The 21,267-nt window shown below is 26.0% G+C and overlaps 1 protein-coding gene across 1 annotated transcript in view; it reads right to left on the bottom strand.

Moving 5' to 3' along the window:
- The window catches only part of LOC107169935 (putative G protein-coupled receptor CG31760), a 112,839-nt gene that overhangs the window by 73,749 nt on the left and 17,823 nt on the right, over positions 1-21,267 (bottom strand). Inside the window, exon 2 of the mRNA XM_089222180.1 lies at positions 5,883-6,237. Coding sequence (XP_089078306.1) covers positions 5,883-6,237 — 355 coding nt within the window. The remainder of the gene's footprint in view (positions 1-5,882; positions 6,238-21,267) is intronic.

Consider the following 21,267-nt stretch of genomic DNA (forward strand, 5'->3'; position numbering starts at 1 on the left):
TACATTAACGTTTACACAACGACCTTAACTTAGCACTTTTGATAAAATGTAGTGAGTGCGCGCCCTCTGTTGTCCGCTCTTGCGGTCAGACGACCTGCAGTCTAATAGCTGTCAGCGGACGAAAAGACTATTGACAGGAATATTACATTCTGTCTCGTTACAATACTATACCAACACCCGTAATTATTGTCTAAACTGATAATAATATACACTGCTGTAATTATGAAACACATAACTTAAACACTGCAATGTCAATGCATCATATAATAATAAATAATTCCGTATTGGAAGGAATACATGGTTAGGTTAACTTCAAATATTATATAAATGTTTATTCATTTATTCGTATGGCAATACATTTGTATACTTTGTATAAACTCAAGTTTTCGTCAAGTTCTACGGCAAAAATTTTTCTTTTGATTTATTAGCTTACCTACTGCGTAGTATTATATCATATTCCAGAAAATCAATGTTCTATTGTATATTTTTAATGTATCTAGTTCATGACAGTACAAATCAACTTTATATTTTAATACCCGTTAAATTTAATCTTGACATATTTTGTGGAAATGCAATTGTCTACAATCGCACAAACTAATTAAAAAGCTTTCACCATTTTTAAAACACTAATTACATAGGTAGGTATTAACATATATTGATATTTATTATTTATTAGCATACTAGTAATATTGTATATATAATATATGTACATGTGTGTGTGTGTGTGTGTGTGTGTGTGTGTGTGTGTGTGTGTGTGTGTGTGTGTGTGTGTGTGTGTGTGTGTGTGTGTGTGTGTGTGTGTGTGTGTGTGTGTGTCGTATATACCAAATATCTTTAAACTGTGTTTTAAATTGTATAATGACAGCAGATTTTAGAATGAATAATGATATATATTATTAGGAAACAATAACGCATGTGGGAAGTGGGAAACTGTTTGAATCATGTAAATATCTTATCTAAATTAATTTTATATAAACTTTTTGATAATTTTTATTAACTAAAAATGGTAGATCTGAAGAGTTAGGGGTAACTTCTAAATTCAAATGGGAACCTATATTTTTGAAATATGATTCATATAGAATTGATTTTTAACGCATTTTGACATAGGTATCATTTATGATTGTGCGTCAATAATTAAAGAAGCTATTTTTTTTTATAACTTTATTCATAAGTAAATTAATATTTTAATTAATATAATAACTAATAGCAACTCTTGCCGATGTTAATCTAAGATCAATTTATATTGAATATCAAATTAATCATATGATTCAAAAAGATTTTCACACAGGCCATTTTTTACTGATTTAAATATGCCATGCTGATATATTATGATATCAAATAAGATTTTAAACACTCTCCACCCATGTATCATCGCTGTGTATCATATTTTTTAAATTCAAAGAATACGTAAGAAGCTACCCAAGCAATACCATTATTTACATTAGCTATGCAAATTTTAGTTACGTTGGCCGTTCTCATCACTTATATTAATTCTCTACCATTCAGTTTTATTTTGGTATCTATACTATTATATTGAAGTCTATACTCATGTGCTTACTTATACTGAGTTTGATCCTTGGTGAATGATGGATGGTGACAGGTAATTATGAGTGGCTGATGAACGATGGGAGTCTGAGTTAGCTCATTAGTGCTCTTTGCTCTTTGCTCTTATAAAATTAACATATCTATTCAAAATAATTATTCTTCTAATATTATTTACAGTAGGTTTTGTACTAAAGTAAACTAAACAAAAATTGAATATACTGAATTGCAACGATCTTTTTATGCACCTAATTTAAATTGTAATATTGAACTTAAGTACCTATCTATATAATTACAGTGCATTGGGACAGGGAGACGAGGATGTATGTATATATTGTATATAAGTGTCTGAGGACCACGCCATTCTCGTTTTTTATCTTCTTCAATATAAAAACTACTCTAAATAATTAGAAGATTGATTTTTAAAGGCTCTCTAATTTATACAAGAGTCGGTGAATTAACTCTTGACATCGACCATTCACTGTAAGACGTCATCATCCTGCAGCCATTGTACTCCTTATCCATTCCGGCCAACTATTTGAGATGACGTGCCTCCTCCATTTTAACCATTTACTCAAGTCGTGCCTTTTCCAAACTACATGAATTAATTTGTTCCGTCATCATATTGTAATTCACTATGTCACGTCCACTAACGGTTAAATGACGTATTAGTTGAATAATTATTATGAATACTCCCTAAAAGTAATAATAGGTCGGTACAATAAAAGAATATGCCAATATGAAGCGAACATAGATTAAAGGTAAAAATCCACAGATATACGCAATCTACTTTAAAATTTTCAAAATGTTTAGTGTATTATAGTTATGAAATGTCAGTCTACAAATAATGGTTAGTAAAATATTCAAGCATCTATGACAAAACTTGTTTTCGATATTTCATTGACAACACACTTTGGTAATATTTTAAATTGGTAATAAATACTTACGATAAATGTATAAACCATATTACGATTTCTATAGATATTAAAATAATATTTTCAAGTATTTATAAAATAATTATTTTAGTCCTTATATCACATTCCCAAATAGTTATTGTTAAAATTGTTTACATTAAATTTATCTGTATAATATGTTAATATTATTTTGTGATAAAAAACATGTTTTAGATTATTATTATTTTTTTTTTTAATGCATGATTCTCATTTCAGCCGATGTTATATGTATGATATTTATATTATTTACATCGTAAAATAGTGAAGTAGATTATTAGATAAATTATTCTTAAACAAATTATTGAGCTAGTAAATTGCACTGAACATTTTGTGTGTTTTTTTTTTTTATCGATCACAAAAATACATCGAAAATTCAAGACATTAGTTACAAACTGGTTTTGAATTATGATATTAAATACAAAGATAGGCTATATGCTTGAGTTAATATTTTTTTTTTTTTTTTTTTATAAGATTGGACAATTTTGTTTGTTTCGTAGTTTCGTACAGTTAACTATATCTAGATATATTTTTCTTGATTAGGTCCAAGTGCGATGTGTAGGTGGTAGGAAATTCTTGTGATCGACCCGTTCATGATTGTACGTTAAACAGTCTGCTATTAAGACGTGTTTAGCGGTCAACACAATACTGCAGGTTTGACGAATGGAGGAGTGGCTCTCAACAGAATCTTTTTTTTTTTGTGGTTGAGTTTTGTGTTTATTCAACAGTAAATATCTCTTTTGATCAAATTTAATTTAGTGTTTTGTATGTTCCAAATTATTTTTCATTTGTTTTTTTATTTATTCAAGTACGAATTTTTTTCGATTCGTCATAATATGACATTTTGGTTTATTTATTTATTTTTTTTTTATTAATATTTTATCCTGGACATAGGATATATATTATATATTTATATATTTTACTTAATTTGTAATGTGTGTTAGCCAAAATGAAGGTATGTTGGATTATTATATTACCTAATAAGTGTTATATACCTTAGTAACAATTTGAGTTTATACCACAAGAATAATAGTTGTAAAGGTCGTGTAATTATTATTATTATGAAAAACTATCATTCAACTGCCAAACGACGTTTTTAATTTATTTTAATGTCTATTCCATATAAGATGGTATATTTGTGGTACAATTGATTAAAATGCTCACTAAGTGGTTAGAAAATAATGATAATAAAAATATTACGTTTGATAAAATTTGATTTATTTTTTGTGTCTGATGTCACATTCAATTAAACTTTGTTAGTACCTAGTGTCGGATCTAGTTGGTACTTTGAGAACTAAAATATTTTCATTACTATTATATGTATAACTATGGAATTCACTGTGTTGTTAGTTGGTGTCGATTGTACCTCGTCGTTGAGTAAGAGTAGTGGAGTGTATACAGTCATAAACATGTTGAATTTATGTCCAATAATACTATATTCCATAGGTAAAAGATTCTGCGGGAATATGGTGCGTTAACCTATAAGGTTTCTAGGGCTGTGTATTATATAACTAAAGTTATTTATTTTTATATGATAAACGCGGTTAGTTGAACTTATTTTTACCGTTAATTTACTAGTACGAGTAGACTCAATAACATTTTCAAAATATTTATGTTTGTATTATAAATACCGCTTACCGGTTTACCATAATACAAAATTTAGAAGTATATCACAATAGTATATCATAAAATGCATTTAAGGTTATCTATGCTATTTTAATATAATTATACTTACCCTTAAAAATGTTATTAGCCAACGGTCCGTCTTTGCTTAGAATTGTTTTTGGAACGCAATAATTAATGTTATCATTGCATTAAAATGTAGGAAATTAATTACAACGACTAAATTGATAAGGAGGTACATTGTGGAATTAACCTGCTATATAGTAAATAGCGACTACTTTGGTTATTTATTATTGTTAACTGTATAAAATAGGTCCTAAAAATAATATAAACTATTCGTATACTGTCATATTTTATCGTTATTCAACTAATCGATTTGCCTCGTTTGTCACTGCTGTATTTTCCGTTGAAATCTTTGCAGTAATTAATCTTTACAATTTAAATACAATATTAACGTAAAACATAGGTATATAATTTAGAAAAATTGAAAATGTTTCTTTTTTCTTGATGGTGTTGAATACTATTGAGTTGATTTATTTACATTAATTGATATTATTGAGTTCCAAACCACAAATTTTGGTTGATAACACTTCTCATTACCCCTAAACCACATAACTAACATAACTATTAATTATAGTAAAGACGTACAGTTAATTGATAAGAGATTTATGCAATATTTTTTTCGAATAATTTTGTCAGCTAAATTTATTATTTTATTATTATATATTATGTAGGCATAGATACTATTAAAAAAAGTAACAAAATCTCAAAAAATCAGTTCATAATATCGGGCGATGGTAAACTCTCCCGGGTTACTATTATGTTTAACTAAAGTAAAATTGTTAACTCTCCCGGGTTAACTTTATAGTTACCTGTAGGAAGTATGTTAACTCTCCCGAGTTGTTTAAAATGTTAAAACCTTTTTTAGGAAAAAAATAGATTCCCTACATTTTTTAAAATCTGTATGTTCGAAGAGTTTACCATCGGGAGAGTTTACAATCGCCCATAATATCAATGGCATACCCAGAAATATAATATTATCAATCGATCAATTGGGATTTTTTTTTTAGTGAGGGGGGGGGGTATTACTAATAATACTTTTGAATCAATTGTGGTGTTTATATTACCAAAGATACAAATAAGATGATTTATCTGAGAAGTATACACTTCCCCTCCAGGACACGACACTGATCATTTTATATACAGGAAATAAATATTTGCTTTTTTGTTGAATAAAATTAAAACAATTCTATGATTTTGTGGTTTATCGTCAATATTGATAATTTAGAATGATACGAATATCTTCCTTTAATATAAAAAACACTTACTTTAGAGAAAGAATATTGTCATGTAATTGAACGGCGGAATAAAGTAAATAATGAAAAACAAAAATGTTTAGAGATTTTGAAGTTTGAGACGGTTACTATATAATATATTGTTTGTTGTCGGATCTCTATGAAACCCTCACAAAAATGCATAATTACGTCGAAAATAAAAATAAAAATATAACACAAGAAAATCTAAAAAATATTTTCATTATGAGATATTACAAAACTATACGAATTCCTCAAAATCACTCGGGAGTTTTTTCAAGTTTCTAGAAATCCATTACACTGGTTGCAGATTGGTTTCAACTTTTTTATTGGAATAATATTATATACTATCGTTTTGGTGAAATTCATATTCTAGATCACAGTTGTAAAACTTTTAATTCAACAGTACGTTTTTAAAACGAAATGTACACAATAATATTGTTATTTAGCTTACCGTGACTATACTGATTGTTCCTATTGATCACGCCTTGCGCTTTATGTCTAGCTATGTAAAACCATTCACTGGTATTGGATAAGTAGTTATACTCGACGGCCAAATCTTTAGCCAGTATGCCATCACCGTCTGGAAGTCTGTACGCGTATGGACAAAAAAGCCAATATTTTTTGTACTGATGTTGGTCATAGCAGTTTCCGGCGGCAAATATGTCGTTATCGAACTCTACCATAGATATAACTCCGGCGTGCAGTAAATACTCGGAGGCTGTTACTTCAGGATCACCATACTTCCATAATCGCGTCAGCATGTTAGCCCGATTCACTGCCACATTAGCCATTACTTTGAACCGTTCCTATAATAAAACAAATTGTTGTATTATTTTAAAATCGTTATTTCATATTCTGTGGTTCATTTTCCTATGCAAAATGACGCAGTATATTTTTTGACACATCAAACATTAATATCAAATATCTGATATCTTAGATCTATTATTTATAATTTATATCAATGTTGTATTTAGTGAGGGTGTCCATATAGGTCAAACTGGTGAATCCACACTCAATATTTTATCAATCATAATGGTATATTGAACTTATTTCTTTTCTTTGTAACAATTTAAATATGTATTATATATGCTATAAATTGAATGACTATAATTTAGTAAATGAGTAATGACTAGGACCCGAATTTAAATACAGAGTACATTATTTTTTGGGTGGTCAAGGACTATGTATTTCAAGTATATAATAACTTTGATGCACCTAACCGACACTTCAGAGGTGAAATTTTTATTTTGCGATTTTATAGGTAATTTTATTCACTGTCAATGGAGGTATTCATTGTACGAGCTTTTATTGAAAATTATTAAATTCAAAATATTATAACAAAATTAGATACCGCCTATACGTATATCATTGTTTTCATTATATTTGCTTTCTAGGTATTTTCCATTTATATCAAATATCAATGGTTATATTTAATATTTATGAATGGGATAACTTTTTTATCTATCTCCAGCGATTATTGTATGTAATGTACTATCGGGATTCAGAAAAATAATAATCAATCGGTCAGTTGGAGATATCGATCTCATTTATTTTCAATATAATACTTATTTGTCGTAGTGTGTCTAAGTTAAGTATTTTGTTTTTGTATAGGTAATTGTTAGTTTAATAATTAAGTGTGCTAAAAAGGTGCTAAAAAGGCTAAAAATTGAAACGTTGTTTATCTGTCCCTTTTTTAGTATTGTGTCTATAAAAACAATTTTAGAATTTTTTTAAGGGCATTATTGAGATGAAAAGGCATTTATTAGTGCATTTTTAATTATTTTTTCGAAAAATGTAATCAGACGATAAGTTATGACATACCCATTATCCGTATTATAAGGACTACAATTTTAGCACATCACCCTTTATTTCCAAGAAAATTTTTGTAGATATGGCCTTGTTTTTAACCACGGTAGAATACATAATATTATTCTTAATGTCAAATTCATAGTCAAAATGTAATCCACCTTAAAGAACCATTATGTTTCTTAAGCGTTTAGGCACATACTAAAATAAGATCCATTATAATTTGAAAATCATAATATCTATTATGGAAACCAAAATATAATAAGCACCGTATTAGGGTGCAGCTGTATAGATTATCTGTACATAACAGCTGAAAAACTAATAATTGAGAAATTATGCAGACTATATTAAATTGTTGTAATAACAACAATAAAAACAAGAATCGTCTAATTAGAAATTTAAAATAAAACATGAATAGCGATTGCAGTAATAATGTATTACAAACATATTATTAAATTAATGTTTTGATGTTCATTTTTTGTTTATTTTTATCAATTTTTTCGAGAAGAACCAATTGGATTTTTCCATTGAACTCCTATTTAATATTTTTAACCAACAACTTATTGCTCGAGTATAAAATGAATTCATTCACATTTTATTAAAATGTTTACTAAATAGTTATAATATTATATATATTAGCTTATAATTAAATCAGTTGACCTTTTTCCTGTTAATTATTAAAATATTGTATCTATATTTTATACAATTTTTTTTTTTTGTTTATGTTTTTATATAAGTGTTTTTCATTAGTTTGATTTAACTGACAAAATATTTATATTAAATTATATGGTTAAATTTTTTAATGCGAAATATTCACATGGTCAATTTCACTGTTGATATACAACATCGTTGGCCGTTGCTGTAATGTCTATTATTTATTATTTTTTTTATTTTTTTTTTTTTAACAGCGGAAACTTGAATATGGCATAACACTTTTAATGTATGGCTATATTATTGTGGTTGGAATATCATACAAAATGAAACTGACAAGCTTTATTTTTCAATGCCCTCACTGAGTGTTTCAGAAATAATTATTATTTCCAACAAAGATCATTAAAGAAGTATGAAAAGTCATTATCATTTACTTATACCTATGTTGAGAATCTCAAATTGATTGAATTTCAAAACATACTTACAGTAATATTACTAAAAAAAAGTAACCAAACCATTGTGAAAGATTTCATTCAAACTATATTTCTATACAGGTAAAAAAAAATTATTTTTTCTAAATTCATAATATATTTAATTGATAAAGAAAATATATGATAAATATATTATCTTGATGAAGAAATTAAATATGAGTAAAATAAATAAAGTGGGAGAAACAAATGTGTTTTTCTTTTGTATTTTGTATCTGGAACCAGCTGTATATCCTCACCAATAAAGATAAAATATTAAATTTATTGAATTCTTATTTTTTTTTATTTTATTAAATTTTTATTCAAAAATATCTAAATCACTCCAACCCAACGTTAGGTAATAATATGACCGTTTGGGTTGTATTTGATCACAACTTGAATGTATTTTATAAAAGCATTTATGTTTGGCTATGATTTTTTGTTATGCGTTTATAAATAAACGCATCTTTTATAATATAAAATTATTGTATAAAAACAAGATATACTACTATTAAAATAATCAAGAAATATAACAGCAAGTGTGATTACCATATTTTAGTACTTATCAAAGGATGTATATATATATATATATATAAATGTATCATCTCTTAGTCCTTGTATGAGCTTTAGATGCGTCATTGGCTCAGGCGGTAGTAACAATGGTAGACTAGCAATCTGAAATTACGTATCATCTCTAACTTTTTCGATGATCGCGTGAATAAGGGATACCAATCACTGCAGCGAGAACGTCATTATATTACCGTGGTGAGATAGCACGCAACGAAAAGTAAAAACAAATGTGGGTTGGCTAAGTAATTGCTAAACGTATTTTTAGAGTGCAAGAAATAAACCGACCTGAAAAATGAAAATACAGGTCATGCATGGAGTTTTCTGGGAACAGAACAAAAGACATGCGTGACTATTAAATTTAACAACCACAGGATCTGTATAGAATGCATATGGCAACCATCCGAATTCTGATGGTGACTTGCCGATGTAAAAATCGTCAAAAATTCGACATTGTCGTTTACTCTATCTGGATACCCAGCAGGGTCAACTACTGATATTTGCGAGCTAATAATGAGTGACTTATTCTTTGCTTTTTTTTTAAGTACATTTTTTATCGCATCATCCTTTATTCGAGACTTAAGTGAAAATGTGAAATTTAAAAACATCGCACAATAAATAGTAGGCAAGGGTTTTGTTAAGTCATGATTGTGATTTTATTTTCCATACAAACAAACTGAACATCTTCATTGGGGCCCTTCATTTTAATGAAGACATTATCATTAAAAATTTAATTGACATTGGTGTATTATTTTAAAACAGGACAACTGATATAAAATTTAAAATTATATTACTATATTGTTATTGTTTATTAATGTATATTATGCCATTAAGTTACTTGTGGATTTTTTCTGTCAAAATATAATATATGAGTATTAAAGTATTTGTTTTTTTGATGCTTACTGATTCTACAGCACCTTTGTGGCGAATACTGGAAACACTGAATTAATGATTTTCCAAATAAAAATAAAATTTTAAAATTTAAAGAAACTTAACTTAAAAATAGCAATAAAACAAATCATAAATTATACTACAATAACATTAAAATATATGTTATACAAAGTTAGATTGTATAAAAGTTAAGGGCACATAGTATTATTATTTACACCTTACCTTTCTTAGTAGATTAAAAAAAAAGTATTTTAAGTTTCAGTCACACGTGGAATTAATTAAAAATACTCCAAGATTAAAAGAGTTATATTCCAACAAAAATTAAAACAGATTATTAAAATAGATTAATTTGTTAACTTTTGTCATGGTATAAAATAAGTTTTGTTTAAAAAAAAAAATCTTGCAAATAAACAGTTCGGAATATTTATTAATGTTTTTATTTTCATGATAATCATAAATCATAAAATTACAACAAGTAAAGCTATAACGAAGAATAATATATTGAACAATTTATTGTATGAATTAATTATATGCAATAAATTAAATTAGTATCGAAAATGAATGGTGTTCGAAATTAATTATTTATGTGTTTAAATTCTGTAAGAGAGGCAATGAATATTATTTTTACAACTCTAAATTTTAATAATCATAGTTTTTTATTTAACTTTGTTACAGTTTTTCATTATTGCTGGCCCTATTTTTACGATTAATTAATATTGTTTTAGTATATTTTTAACTTTATTCTTTTCAGATTTATATTACATTATTTTAAATAAAGCCCTTGTTAAATTAATGTTTTTTTGATAAAGCAAAAATAAAAAAAATACAAACTGTATACTCAGGTCTGTGTGTTAATGAAACAATAGTGATTGTCGAACGAGATGTGACTGTAAATGAAAATTAACACAAACAATTGAATGTTTTTCCATTACATAGGACTGGTAAATATATTTTTACGGATGAACTCTAATAATGCCATTTCGTTCAGACTGATAACTCTTTTGAAAAGTAAAAAAAAATCAAAATTTCTACGTTGATTCGCACACTAGTTCCATAAGTTTTGAATTTGATCGTCATAATATACTATTTCTATTTTGTATAACTAATAGCTGATATGTAGTTTTTATTACTAGAAATCTGATGTTGTGATCCGAACACACCCGTAGTTATCAGAATATCATACAGAATGACCTACTACATCTGCTTTTTCGAATTTGGTATAATACATAATACGTGTCAGAAAAATATAATCGCCTAACGGCGACGGTATTGTTCCGGTGTACAATGTTACTTCACCGGTGCGGCGGAGACATATCCACATAATACTTGCAAAAAACTAAGTCGATATGCCTACGAATATATAGGACGACTCCTCGCCATGAACCTTAAAAATAAAATTTATTTTTTCCCGTTCCTTGGTAAAAATGCCTCTTAAACGGTCATTATTTTGAAGAAAAAATATTTTTAGAATTTTATTTTCTTTTAATTTAGCGTGTCAAAATATACACGTCACGATTAACTCTAATCTAGCCACGGTTACATGTATGAAAATCGTAGTATAATATAGTTGTTGATACAACATTTTTTATTTAAAGAATAAATAGGTACAACTTAATATACTAAATATTTATTTAAATAAAAAATCAATCGTTTGGTTTTGAATTTTTAAACAGCTGTAAATCATAATGCAAGATAAATAATAAGTAATATTATAATAGGCGGATAGAATATTATGATCAACACGATAGTTATAATTTTATAGATATATTTACAACCTATTACAATTATTTAAATTGTGTGGAGTAACCACGATTATTATTTCGAAAAGTTTTACGCAAGAAGGATTCTAGAAAATATGTTTCAAACAGAAAATATATACTTGAGTTGAATTCGTTTCGTCTATATATAAAATTCAAACTTCAACGTGAATTAGGTATACGGGTGACGGAGTGGAGTGAGTTACACGGCTTTTTTTCAGTAGTTGTGATTTAGTTATGTTGGAAGTCAAAACTATACGGAATTTTATTATTTATAATTTGATATTATTAACCCACCGAGGTCATTTCTGCCTAGAACTGCAGTAGAAGTTGTGCAGATCTTATACATATTACGAGTGTAATCACGAGGAAATCAATAGCAGACAGCGTAACAAAATCATCATTGTCGTAGATTACATTGGTGTTATTATGGTGCGTGTGAGTACCAATATAATACGAATAAAGTGAGTTATTATAACATCGGTTAATGATTTATTTTGACGTATTGACATAACTTTAATATATTTTACAATGAACTCGCATTAAGGTATTGCGAAGAAACAGACTATTTTATGCAATAAATATTGTGATTGTAGCGCACGAATTATAAATCACGTGCGATTCGTACAGATTGTTTCATCGTTTTGCTGTGATTTCTTTTATTCATATCAAAATGCATGGAAAACCAATATGCCATTGTTAATGATTGTATACTAATTTAGAATTAATTACAAACTGCAATATTTCATACAACACTATAAACGTAATACTATTTTGTGGAACGCATATGCATAAGCAAAATGTATGTTCTCATTTAAAATACTTGCAAACATTTTGTAAAATGCGTCATATATTATAAATAATTTGAAAAATAAATTAACACAACAATAATATACATTTAAAAATTCTCGTTAGGATAATTTTAAACATGGTCAAACCTTTAGAAATGATAAGTATTTACTTTTAACTGTTAAAAAAATAAATCGATATATACTTATTATTCACAATCACAGAGTGTCTTACCACATATTTTGCACTCGGGATTGTGTTTCTCTACTAAAAATATTATACACTTCTATAATACGCAAATGTATTATACCAACATTTTAAGTACTTAAAGTTGATATTAAATCATAAATATTTGAATGCTTAATGGAAATTAGTTATTCACTTTTGATTTTTTAAATATTTATATGCAATCACTTTGTGAATTTTTGGAGTTCTTCAAAAAATAATTGATCAAAATTAGTGATCCGGTGAATTATCTGATGTTTACTTTACAATTTTTTCACTGGCATAGGTACTGGGTAGTGGTGTAACAATTTTATCATAACAATTAGTATCGTAAAACAACCCATATAGGTACGTTAATTTTATTTAAAAGATTACATAATTTGATTCATTTCTATTACATATTTTTTCCAACTCATATAATAACAAATGGTTATATCAAATATAATACTATTTATCTGCCGAGAGCAAATCTAACGAAAGGAATAATAACGTTTAGTCCTCTACCGACACTTCAAATTTTCACGCGAATATTGTTAATCGGAAGAGACGGAATGTCGGTATACGTCTCACAGCGACCGCCATTTGTTATTAATGACCATCATGCTGAAAGATCATTCTATTCACTGATGACTAAACATAAGTTCCGAAGACTGTTATATCAGTATAATAACATCTAACATTTGTATCATTTATCCTCATAAACACCTAGACGTCTGTAACAAAATTCTTCCCCCATATATTATTTTTTACATAGCAGTTTCCAACTATTGCTAAACAAATTCAAAATCAAAACTTCCATAACACATTTAGTTACATAACAAATATTACAAATTCTTTAATCCGTCTCCGGTACGAATACATTTCATCAGGTAACTTAACCATATTGCTTTTTTATTTTATGTATATTGAAAACATGCAATTAAATCTAGCTATTGTAAACATTTTTAATTTTTCTTAACAATTACTTGAGTAGAAATAAATGACTTATTGACCTAATTGAGATTATTGTACTGTTAAGTAATTAAGTCAATTTGGTATTAATAATAACTTTAACTCAATGTTAAAAATGCCTTGAAAGTTATTAATCAAATTAAAATTTTTACTATTATTATTATTATTATTATAATTTTTGTGTTTTAAATTTTTGAAAAATAGTCCTAACATTTTAAATCTAAAATTGTAACTTAAACTTCTAAACTTATTCAACTATGGAATTAAAGTCCAATTACTTGTGATTTGTGTTAACTATTAAATATACTTAAAAACTTAGTGAGTTGAGTATTTTATTCGCATTTCATACTTGCTAAAAATGTGTAAGTCAATTTCGATTCATGAATTCTAAATGTATTTCCCAAACAACTACCTACTTTGTTTACTGTTGTAGTTATAAGACCCATTATAATATTATCAGATTAAACTTTTTTTATACAAATATAATACTTGACTATGAAATCCGGTTATTATTGTATAGTATATTAATAAAAAATGAATCATATTACGTAAAATACAATCGTTGTTTTAGATTTTTGTAACATCAGATATCGCTTATAATCAAGAATAACATATTATACACTGTAAAAATAGCGCATACAATATTATATTACAAGACTAAACTACCATTGAATACTCAGTGTTGAATGAAAATTGCTGATTATATTATAGAAAAATAGATATGCCATATAATTAATTTCAATACAATCCATCATTATATATATTTAAAAATTAAGGGGTAAAAGTTTACGTAAAATGTGTTCATTAAAATATTTTGTTCACAGATAAAATTCAAAATAATGCCCTGTTTTAATAAAATAAATACTCAATAATCAAGATTTATGATAAAATATATAGTGGATGCAACTTTAATTTTTAGTTCACTTAATTTATTTTATTTTACTCAATAAAAGTACATTTTAATAAATATGAATAATTTAATAATAATCATATACTAATTTTAATATTTTAATGACATTTTAATTTTGTCCCAATTTTAAGTAGTTAATAATATTAAAATTATAAATTTAAAAAAACTTTAGTTTAATAATTTAAGATTAAAAAGTATTTCAATAATTTTACAAAATATATTTATTCTATTAAAAATGTTGTTTATTATTATTCATGAAAAAATGAATTATTTAAATATTTCATGTTATACAAAATAAACTTATTAAAATAAAAAACTAATAAATTATAAATTATAATTTATAACGTTAATGTAGATATTAATGTTTGGTAAATTATAATTAGGAACTTTACAATTCACAGCTCATAGATCTTAAAATCTAAATTAACGGTTTCCAGATAACAGAGTATAATGTCATAACTACAGCCAAGTCTTAAGGGTTTAATTGACCATAGAATACATTTTAATTAAGTGTTGCGTAAAATATGACGATAAATTATTATTATCACTATAGCATAATAATAATGTTATCATAGCCATTTTAAGAAAATGTTTTTCTATCAACATTTGTTATTTTAGTTTTGTATATTATTAATTTTGATGTTGACTAACATAGATTATAGTTATTAAATTTTCAGTAGAGTCAAATACTTAAACATATGCACCTACATTGAACAATAATACTGAAACAAAAATTATTATAATTTAATTCAAAATCAAGCAGTTTTCCATAAAATAAAATAAAATATAAGATATTGTTTTCAAAATTAGAAATTAATTCATACATTTTTAAATAATTCTGTTATCAACTCTAATATAATATCTTAACACTTGAATATCCTTGGTTTTCTATATTATGCAATTAATTCATTGATTTAAAATTTAAATTATAGTTATATGAGTACGTTTTAGTTTATGTTTGCGAACACTTTATCAAGTTAAAAATCAATACAACTGTGAGTTATTTTTAATAACAGTGCATTATATTATATAATATCAATTTATCTGCCAATAATAGTGGTTCCAATAGAATATGTATGTGAAGAATGTAAATAGTTAATAATTAATTAATTACAATTAATTACATAAATTCCATCCTTTAATAGATCATATTTTATCGGCTTGTATTTTGGCATCGTTTTATAATATGTAAAACACGATTCAACTTTCATGGATATTTCATGTTCACTACCATAGTAAAAAGTGTTTAAATCAAACTTAGTAGTAAAAGGTATATATGTCATATATATCCTTTATTTAGTTTAAAATTAAAACATTTTTTATAATGTGTGGATGACGTATTATACTTTTAAAAAGTTTTTTTTTGTTATTAATGTTTACATTATGAAAGCAGGATAAATTAACAATATGATAATACGGTCTTTACAATAAAAATGTTTTCATAAAAGTTTTAATACTTGAAAATTAAATTGTTTGCAGTAATTATTAACATGCATAATGATGTAGTTTTACGTGTAATTTTACAGTTTTACTATATTAATAATTAAAATGTATCGATGTCACAATATCCTGTAATATTTAAACTCCAAGCTGCATGTATACAGGGTGTCCCGTGAGGATATACCTATCAGCTGTAGAGGGGGACTCGCCGTCGAATAAAAACTAGTTTTTGACGAATTATCTATCAATTAAAGTATAATTAAAAATCATGTGATTAACGAAAATAAAATGTCGAAAGGTCAAAATTTTTTAACAAAATAAACTAGAGTTTAATTAAAAATTGAATTTTCAACAATTAAAAAATAATTTTTTTGACTTTTCACCAAAAAATTAAATACATGTAGCCCTTGTCTATGGGTTTTATAATATATTTATTATCTCAGGAGATATATCGCAATGGGTAAATCCTAGTGGGATACTGTATAAATTAATTAATTCTTTGTTGCAATCATATTTTATTGTAACAAACAAACAATAACAATTATTATTTATTAATTAAAAATATTTTTTTACTCATGTCAATTACTACTAAAGCATTTGAAAATTATACATTGATAATATGTATATCAGATAATTATAATAATAACAAATAATGGTAAACTATTAGCATAATTTATCAGTAAACTCTTAACTAAGAAATATACAAATTTATTACTATACAGTTAGGTCGTTATTCTGTGTTAACTGGTTATATAGTCGATTGCAACATAATAGTCGATTATCTGCAATGATCCTATTTAATAAATCCAATAACATAATTTAATATTTCAAAAGAGTACAAAAAATAATAAAGATCTTATAGTGATAATATAACGATCTTAGATTCCACATTATAATGAGCTTTACGAATTATATATATATATATATATATATATATGTGATAACAACAGTTAATGAGATTTATAAATTTAATAATTCTTAATGTAATATATGATATACAAGGTTATATGTCTTAATTAGAATTTTTAGAAAACTGTAATATTTGAAAACAATTTAAAGGTTAAACATTATTGTAAATTTAGTTCTCTACAAAATATTGTTTAGACAATTGTAATAATATATATCTATTTTTTTTTAATATTAAAAACTATAGATTAAAAAAAATTTACAGCTACAGATGTTTTGAAACACTGATTTAATTTAAAATTGTCTTAAAATTTTTTTGATAATCAAACCACAATTTATTTACTGGCGATTTAAAAATGGGTTTTATTATTTTCTTCTAAATGCCTTCTTTCGATAATTTAAAAATAATAATATAGGATTCGTTGTGTAATTTTAATGTTTTTTCCATATGTTATTTTGTTTTAATATTTTGGACGGCGTTATCGATATGCAATTTCACTACATTCATGTAAATAATAGCATAGTAAGTTATTTTTGTATTGCTTTTAAATTTTTATATTAATAAGTACTGTTAAATCATGAAATATATTTTAAAGCCTTAAAGTCAGATAGTTTTTATCTACTGCTAAATAAAATTTATTTTATCACATTCGATATTTTACCAAAAAAAAAAAAATTCAAAAAAACGTTTGCAACACATGTATTCACTATATTACACTGCAAGGAAGAATTTAATTTCAATTCTATATGTATTTCCGTCAGTAAAAACAACCTTCCCTCTCATACTACCGATAATTTACATTTATACTAGAGGATATACCACTTTCTATCTCTCATAAATAGAACAATGGTTAATAAGTTACCTTTGCCTAAACAATGATTATAGTAAAAGCCACAGAAAAAGTCATTAGTACCACCAATAAATAAAAACTCTATTTTATTGGATACAAAGAAAGCACTTTGAAAATAATAAAAATTCAAACATATTTGAATAGGCGGCATGCAAGATGTCTAACCCAACTGTTAAACATATAATTCTAATAAAACTAAACTGCTTAACTCCAACAGTCTTTAAAAATTTAAGATATATATCTTCCATTTTGCTCAGCCAATGATTTTATTCCAATGGAAACGAATACATGAACTAATTCAACAATAAAACTTACACATCCTTTTGCCAGTTACTGCCTCTTTTGCACAAAGCCTAAACATTAAATAAAACTGGAATGAAAGTACAAAAATGTTGACAAATCAATCGCCAAAATCATTGAAATGGTTCAAAATTAACTACATAATATTTAAATGACGGATATCAAAAAATAAATGATAAGTTGAGAAAAAATGCTTAATTTCACACGTAATAACTAATAAGGACACCTTCACACATTCCTGTCGAAATCATAAAAAATGCTATGAATGCAAATGAGGGTTATACCAGAAACATGACTATTGTTCAACATAGTTAAATAAAAATACATCTCCCAATTTTTTTTTTTTTTTATATTATATATATAGAGTGATATAAGCACTCGCTAACATAGAGCAATTACAATTTACTATATTCACCCTTGAAGTGACTTGTAATAGTTCAATGCACAACGGTATAGTTACACCCAAGGGTACCTACTGTAATCATCAATCTAGATGTGTAAAATGTGGTGAAAATAACATTTCAAGGGGATATATAAATAATAAATACCTCTGGTAAATTGTGCATGTATAGTTATCAACTGCCTCAAATTTAACTATGAAGAATGCAAAGTCCATGGAGATCTTTAACAATTCCACAAAATCTTTTTATCTAAAAAAATTATTTTAAGGAACAGAAGTTAAAACCGGCTCACTTAATATATTATGTAATACATATTTCTAAAAGCAACCAAACACATCAAACCAAAACTTACTATTTACTCAATAGGAATAAACATCATACATGCACCCATGTGTATTAAATAATATCCAAAATTAATCTCTATTTAAATTCAAATACTCAAAAAATCGAAAAAAATTTTAATCCCTAAATCGTACTATTAGAGATTTAACAAAATACCAGCATTACAGCACGAGAGATTTCAGACATATTAAACTTCAATTTAAATAACAATAACTGTCTAACATCTACCTAAACATATACGATGTTATGATCAATTCTACCAGACTGGTAAATAATAATCCTTAGTTGCCAAAGGCGTAATATAAAATGTTAGTTATGTGTGTAAAAATTATTACTAATCATAATGTTAGATTTTTTCATGAATGGATCGAAATTCAAATAATACATTTTGAACACTAAAATTCTTTTGCCCTTGCAGAGTACCTTATGGTAGAGGTAGTACTCGCTACAATACAGTTCATTGTTAGGTGTATCTGATACCATAAAATACGTAAATTAAGGAATATTGAAGATAATTCAAATAATTTTTAGTCATAATCAATAAAAAAAAATTGTTGAAACAGAAATTCTGTGTCGTAAAGTTTATTTCTCTAATCAGTTCTAACAATAATATTTTTTGTAATATGCTCTGCAATATGACAACAGCAGTACAGTAAATAAAATAAAGCAATCGTTCAAGTACAAATATTTAACTGAGAAAATCTCTTATTAAAAACATAATTTTATTGAAAGACAACAACGGAAGTAGAACTGCCAATCTTAGTTGTGTTTGTCAACAAAACGAGTCACATTTATACATTGATCATATATATAGCATTAAAGGTACTCTTTTTGATCCAATGTTTTATGAGCAATTTCGAAATATTATTTGATTTTTTTGCTGGTAATGTTTGTTAAAAATATATTTTAAAATTAATACATCATTTCTGAATACATAGCTACTTATTCCTTTTCATTAAATCTTATATTCATAAAGCCTTTCATTTACCCTACAATATTTTAGTAGTTAACGATGGATTGCAATTTTAAAACTTTATTAAAAATAACAAACTTTATGCTTATCCTCACATCATACAAAAATATATTTATTATATATTATATAGCACATATATTTCCTTAGAATTAATCAAGATAAATGTTATACTATATTTATTGTTTTTAATTTAAATTTTTATCGGAAAAATATTCTTAATAACAACCACAGAACCATTCCACATAGATCAGCCCAACTTAAACCAAATATATTGATAGCTGAATGCTGACATAACACAGTCATATTTTTAATATAAATATATAGTATTCATAATATATTATATTGTACCGTTTCAGAGTAAACCTAGTAACTCAAAAGCGCCACATATCTTAGACGGTTGAAAAATGAAGAGTGCCATTCTATAATTATTAGTAAATTGCCCATGATAAAAGCAAATATGCATATTTTAATGTTTGCTACACAATTAATATAAATAAAAATCACGTATAATGTATAATTATATATTTATATGTATATTTTGTAACTTATTATCTAATATTATACAAAGTGGCGTAATTTAAGTTTTTAAAAGTGGGAGGCGAATATAATTCCAAATCCACCCATAATGAATAACTTAATGAAAAAAACCACTAGCAAACACATAATAAATATTATATTTTTTTGCCTTCATAAAACACACACATTCAACTATTTCCATAATAACCAAATATGCTTAAAAATATAAAATAGACATGTTTTTGCGCTAATAAAATATAATGGTGGTCAAACCAAAAAAAATCTGCTCATCAGGCTGCTTTTAAAATCATACATATGCCAACTCCTGTCTTGCCTCTCCTAAATGCGCCACTGGTTATATATTATATTTTAACCATTAAATCACAACATATTATAATTATTAATATTGCGTTAATCTAATTATACTTTTTAAATATTGATGATGTATTAATACATTTTAAGCTAAACGAAATAGTAAAATAGTAATTAAAATATCTTAATATAACTGAAACTAGTAATATAATTATAAATGAAATAAAATATATTAGTTTTTGCAATATAGTTTTGGATAGGCACATTAAATATTTAATGGTTTAAATGGTAAATCAAGAGTCACCTGGATACATTTTAATCTCCCGGCCTGAATTTGGTTCCCACACTACTTCTACCTATTTTATTATCAGTATTTTCTATGTGAGAATTAAAATTTCTATATTAAGTTAATAACATTTAAGAAATATGCGATTTATAACTCTGTTTATTTAAATTTTGTTTACTGTTCACGAACTTTATGTAAGAACTAAATCATTTAGTGTACCATGCTTTAATGCAATTTATTTGTTACTATATAGTATACGTATCAATTTTATAATCAATTAAAATGCGCGTAATTTACTTAATTCGATCATCATCAAATTACTACAGCTGAAATTGAAATGCACTTGTATGGACATAATATTTTAATACATTATATACTTTCAGTTCCGCGGTGGAAGCCATCCGATACACACGTGTCTCTGTGCGCTCCTCTCGTAATTAATATAATCGCACTCATTAGCGTTCACTGTTCAGTGACAATGAGTAAATCTTAGTT

Source organism: Diuraphis noxia, unplaced genomic scaffold (genome assembly GCF_037042655.1).
Source record: "Diuraphis noxia isolate RWA-SAM2 unplaced genomic scaffold, SU_Dnox_SAM2 contig0003, whole genome shotgun sequence".
NCBI lineage: Eukaryota > Metazoa > Arthropoda > Insecta > Hemiptera > Aphididae > Diuraphis > Diuraphis noxia.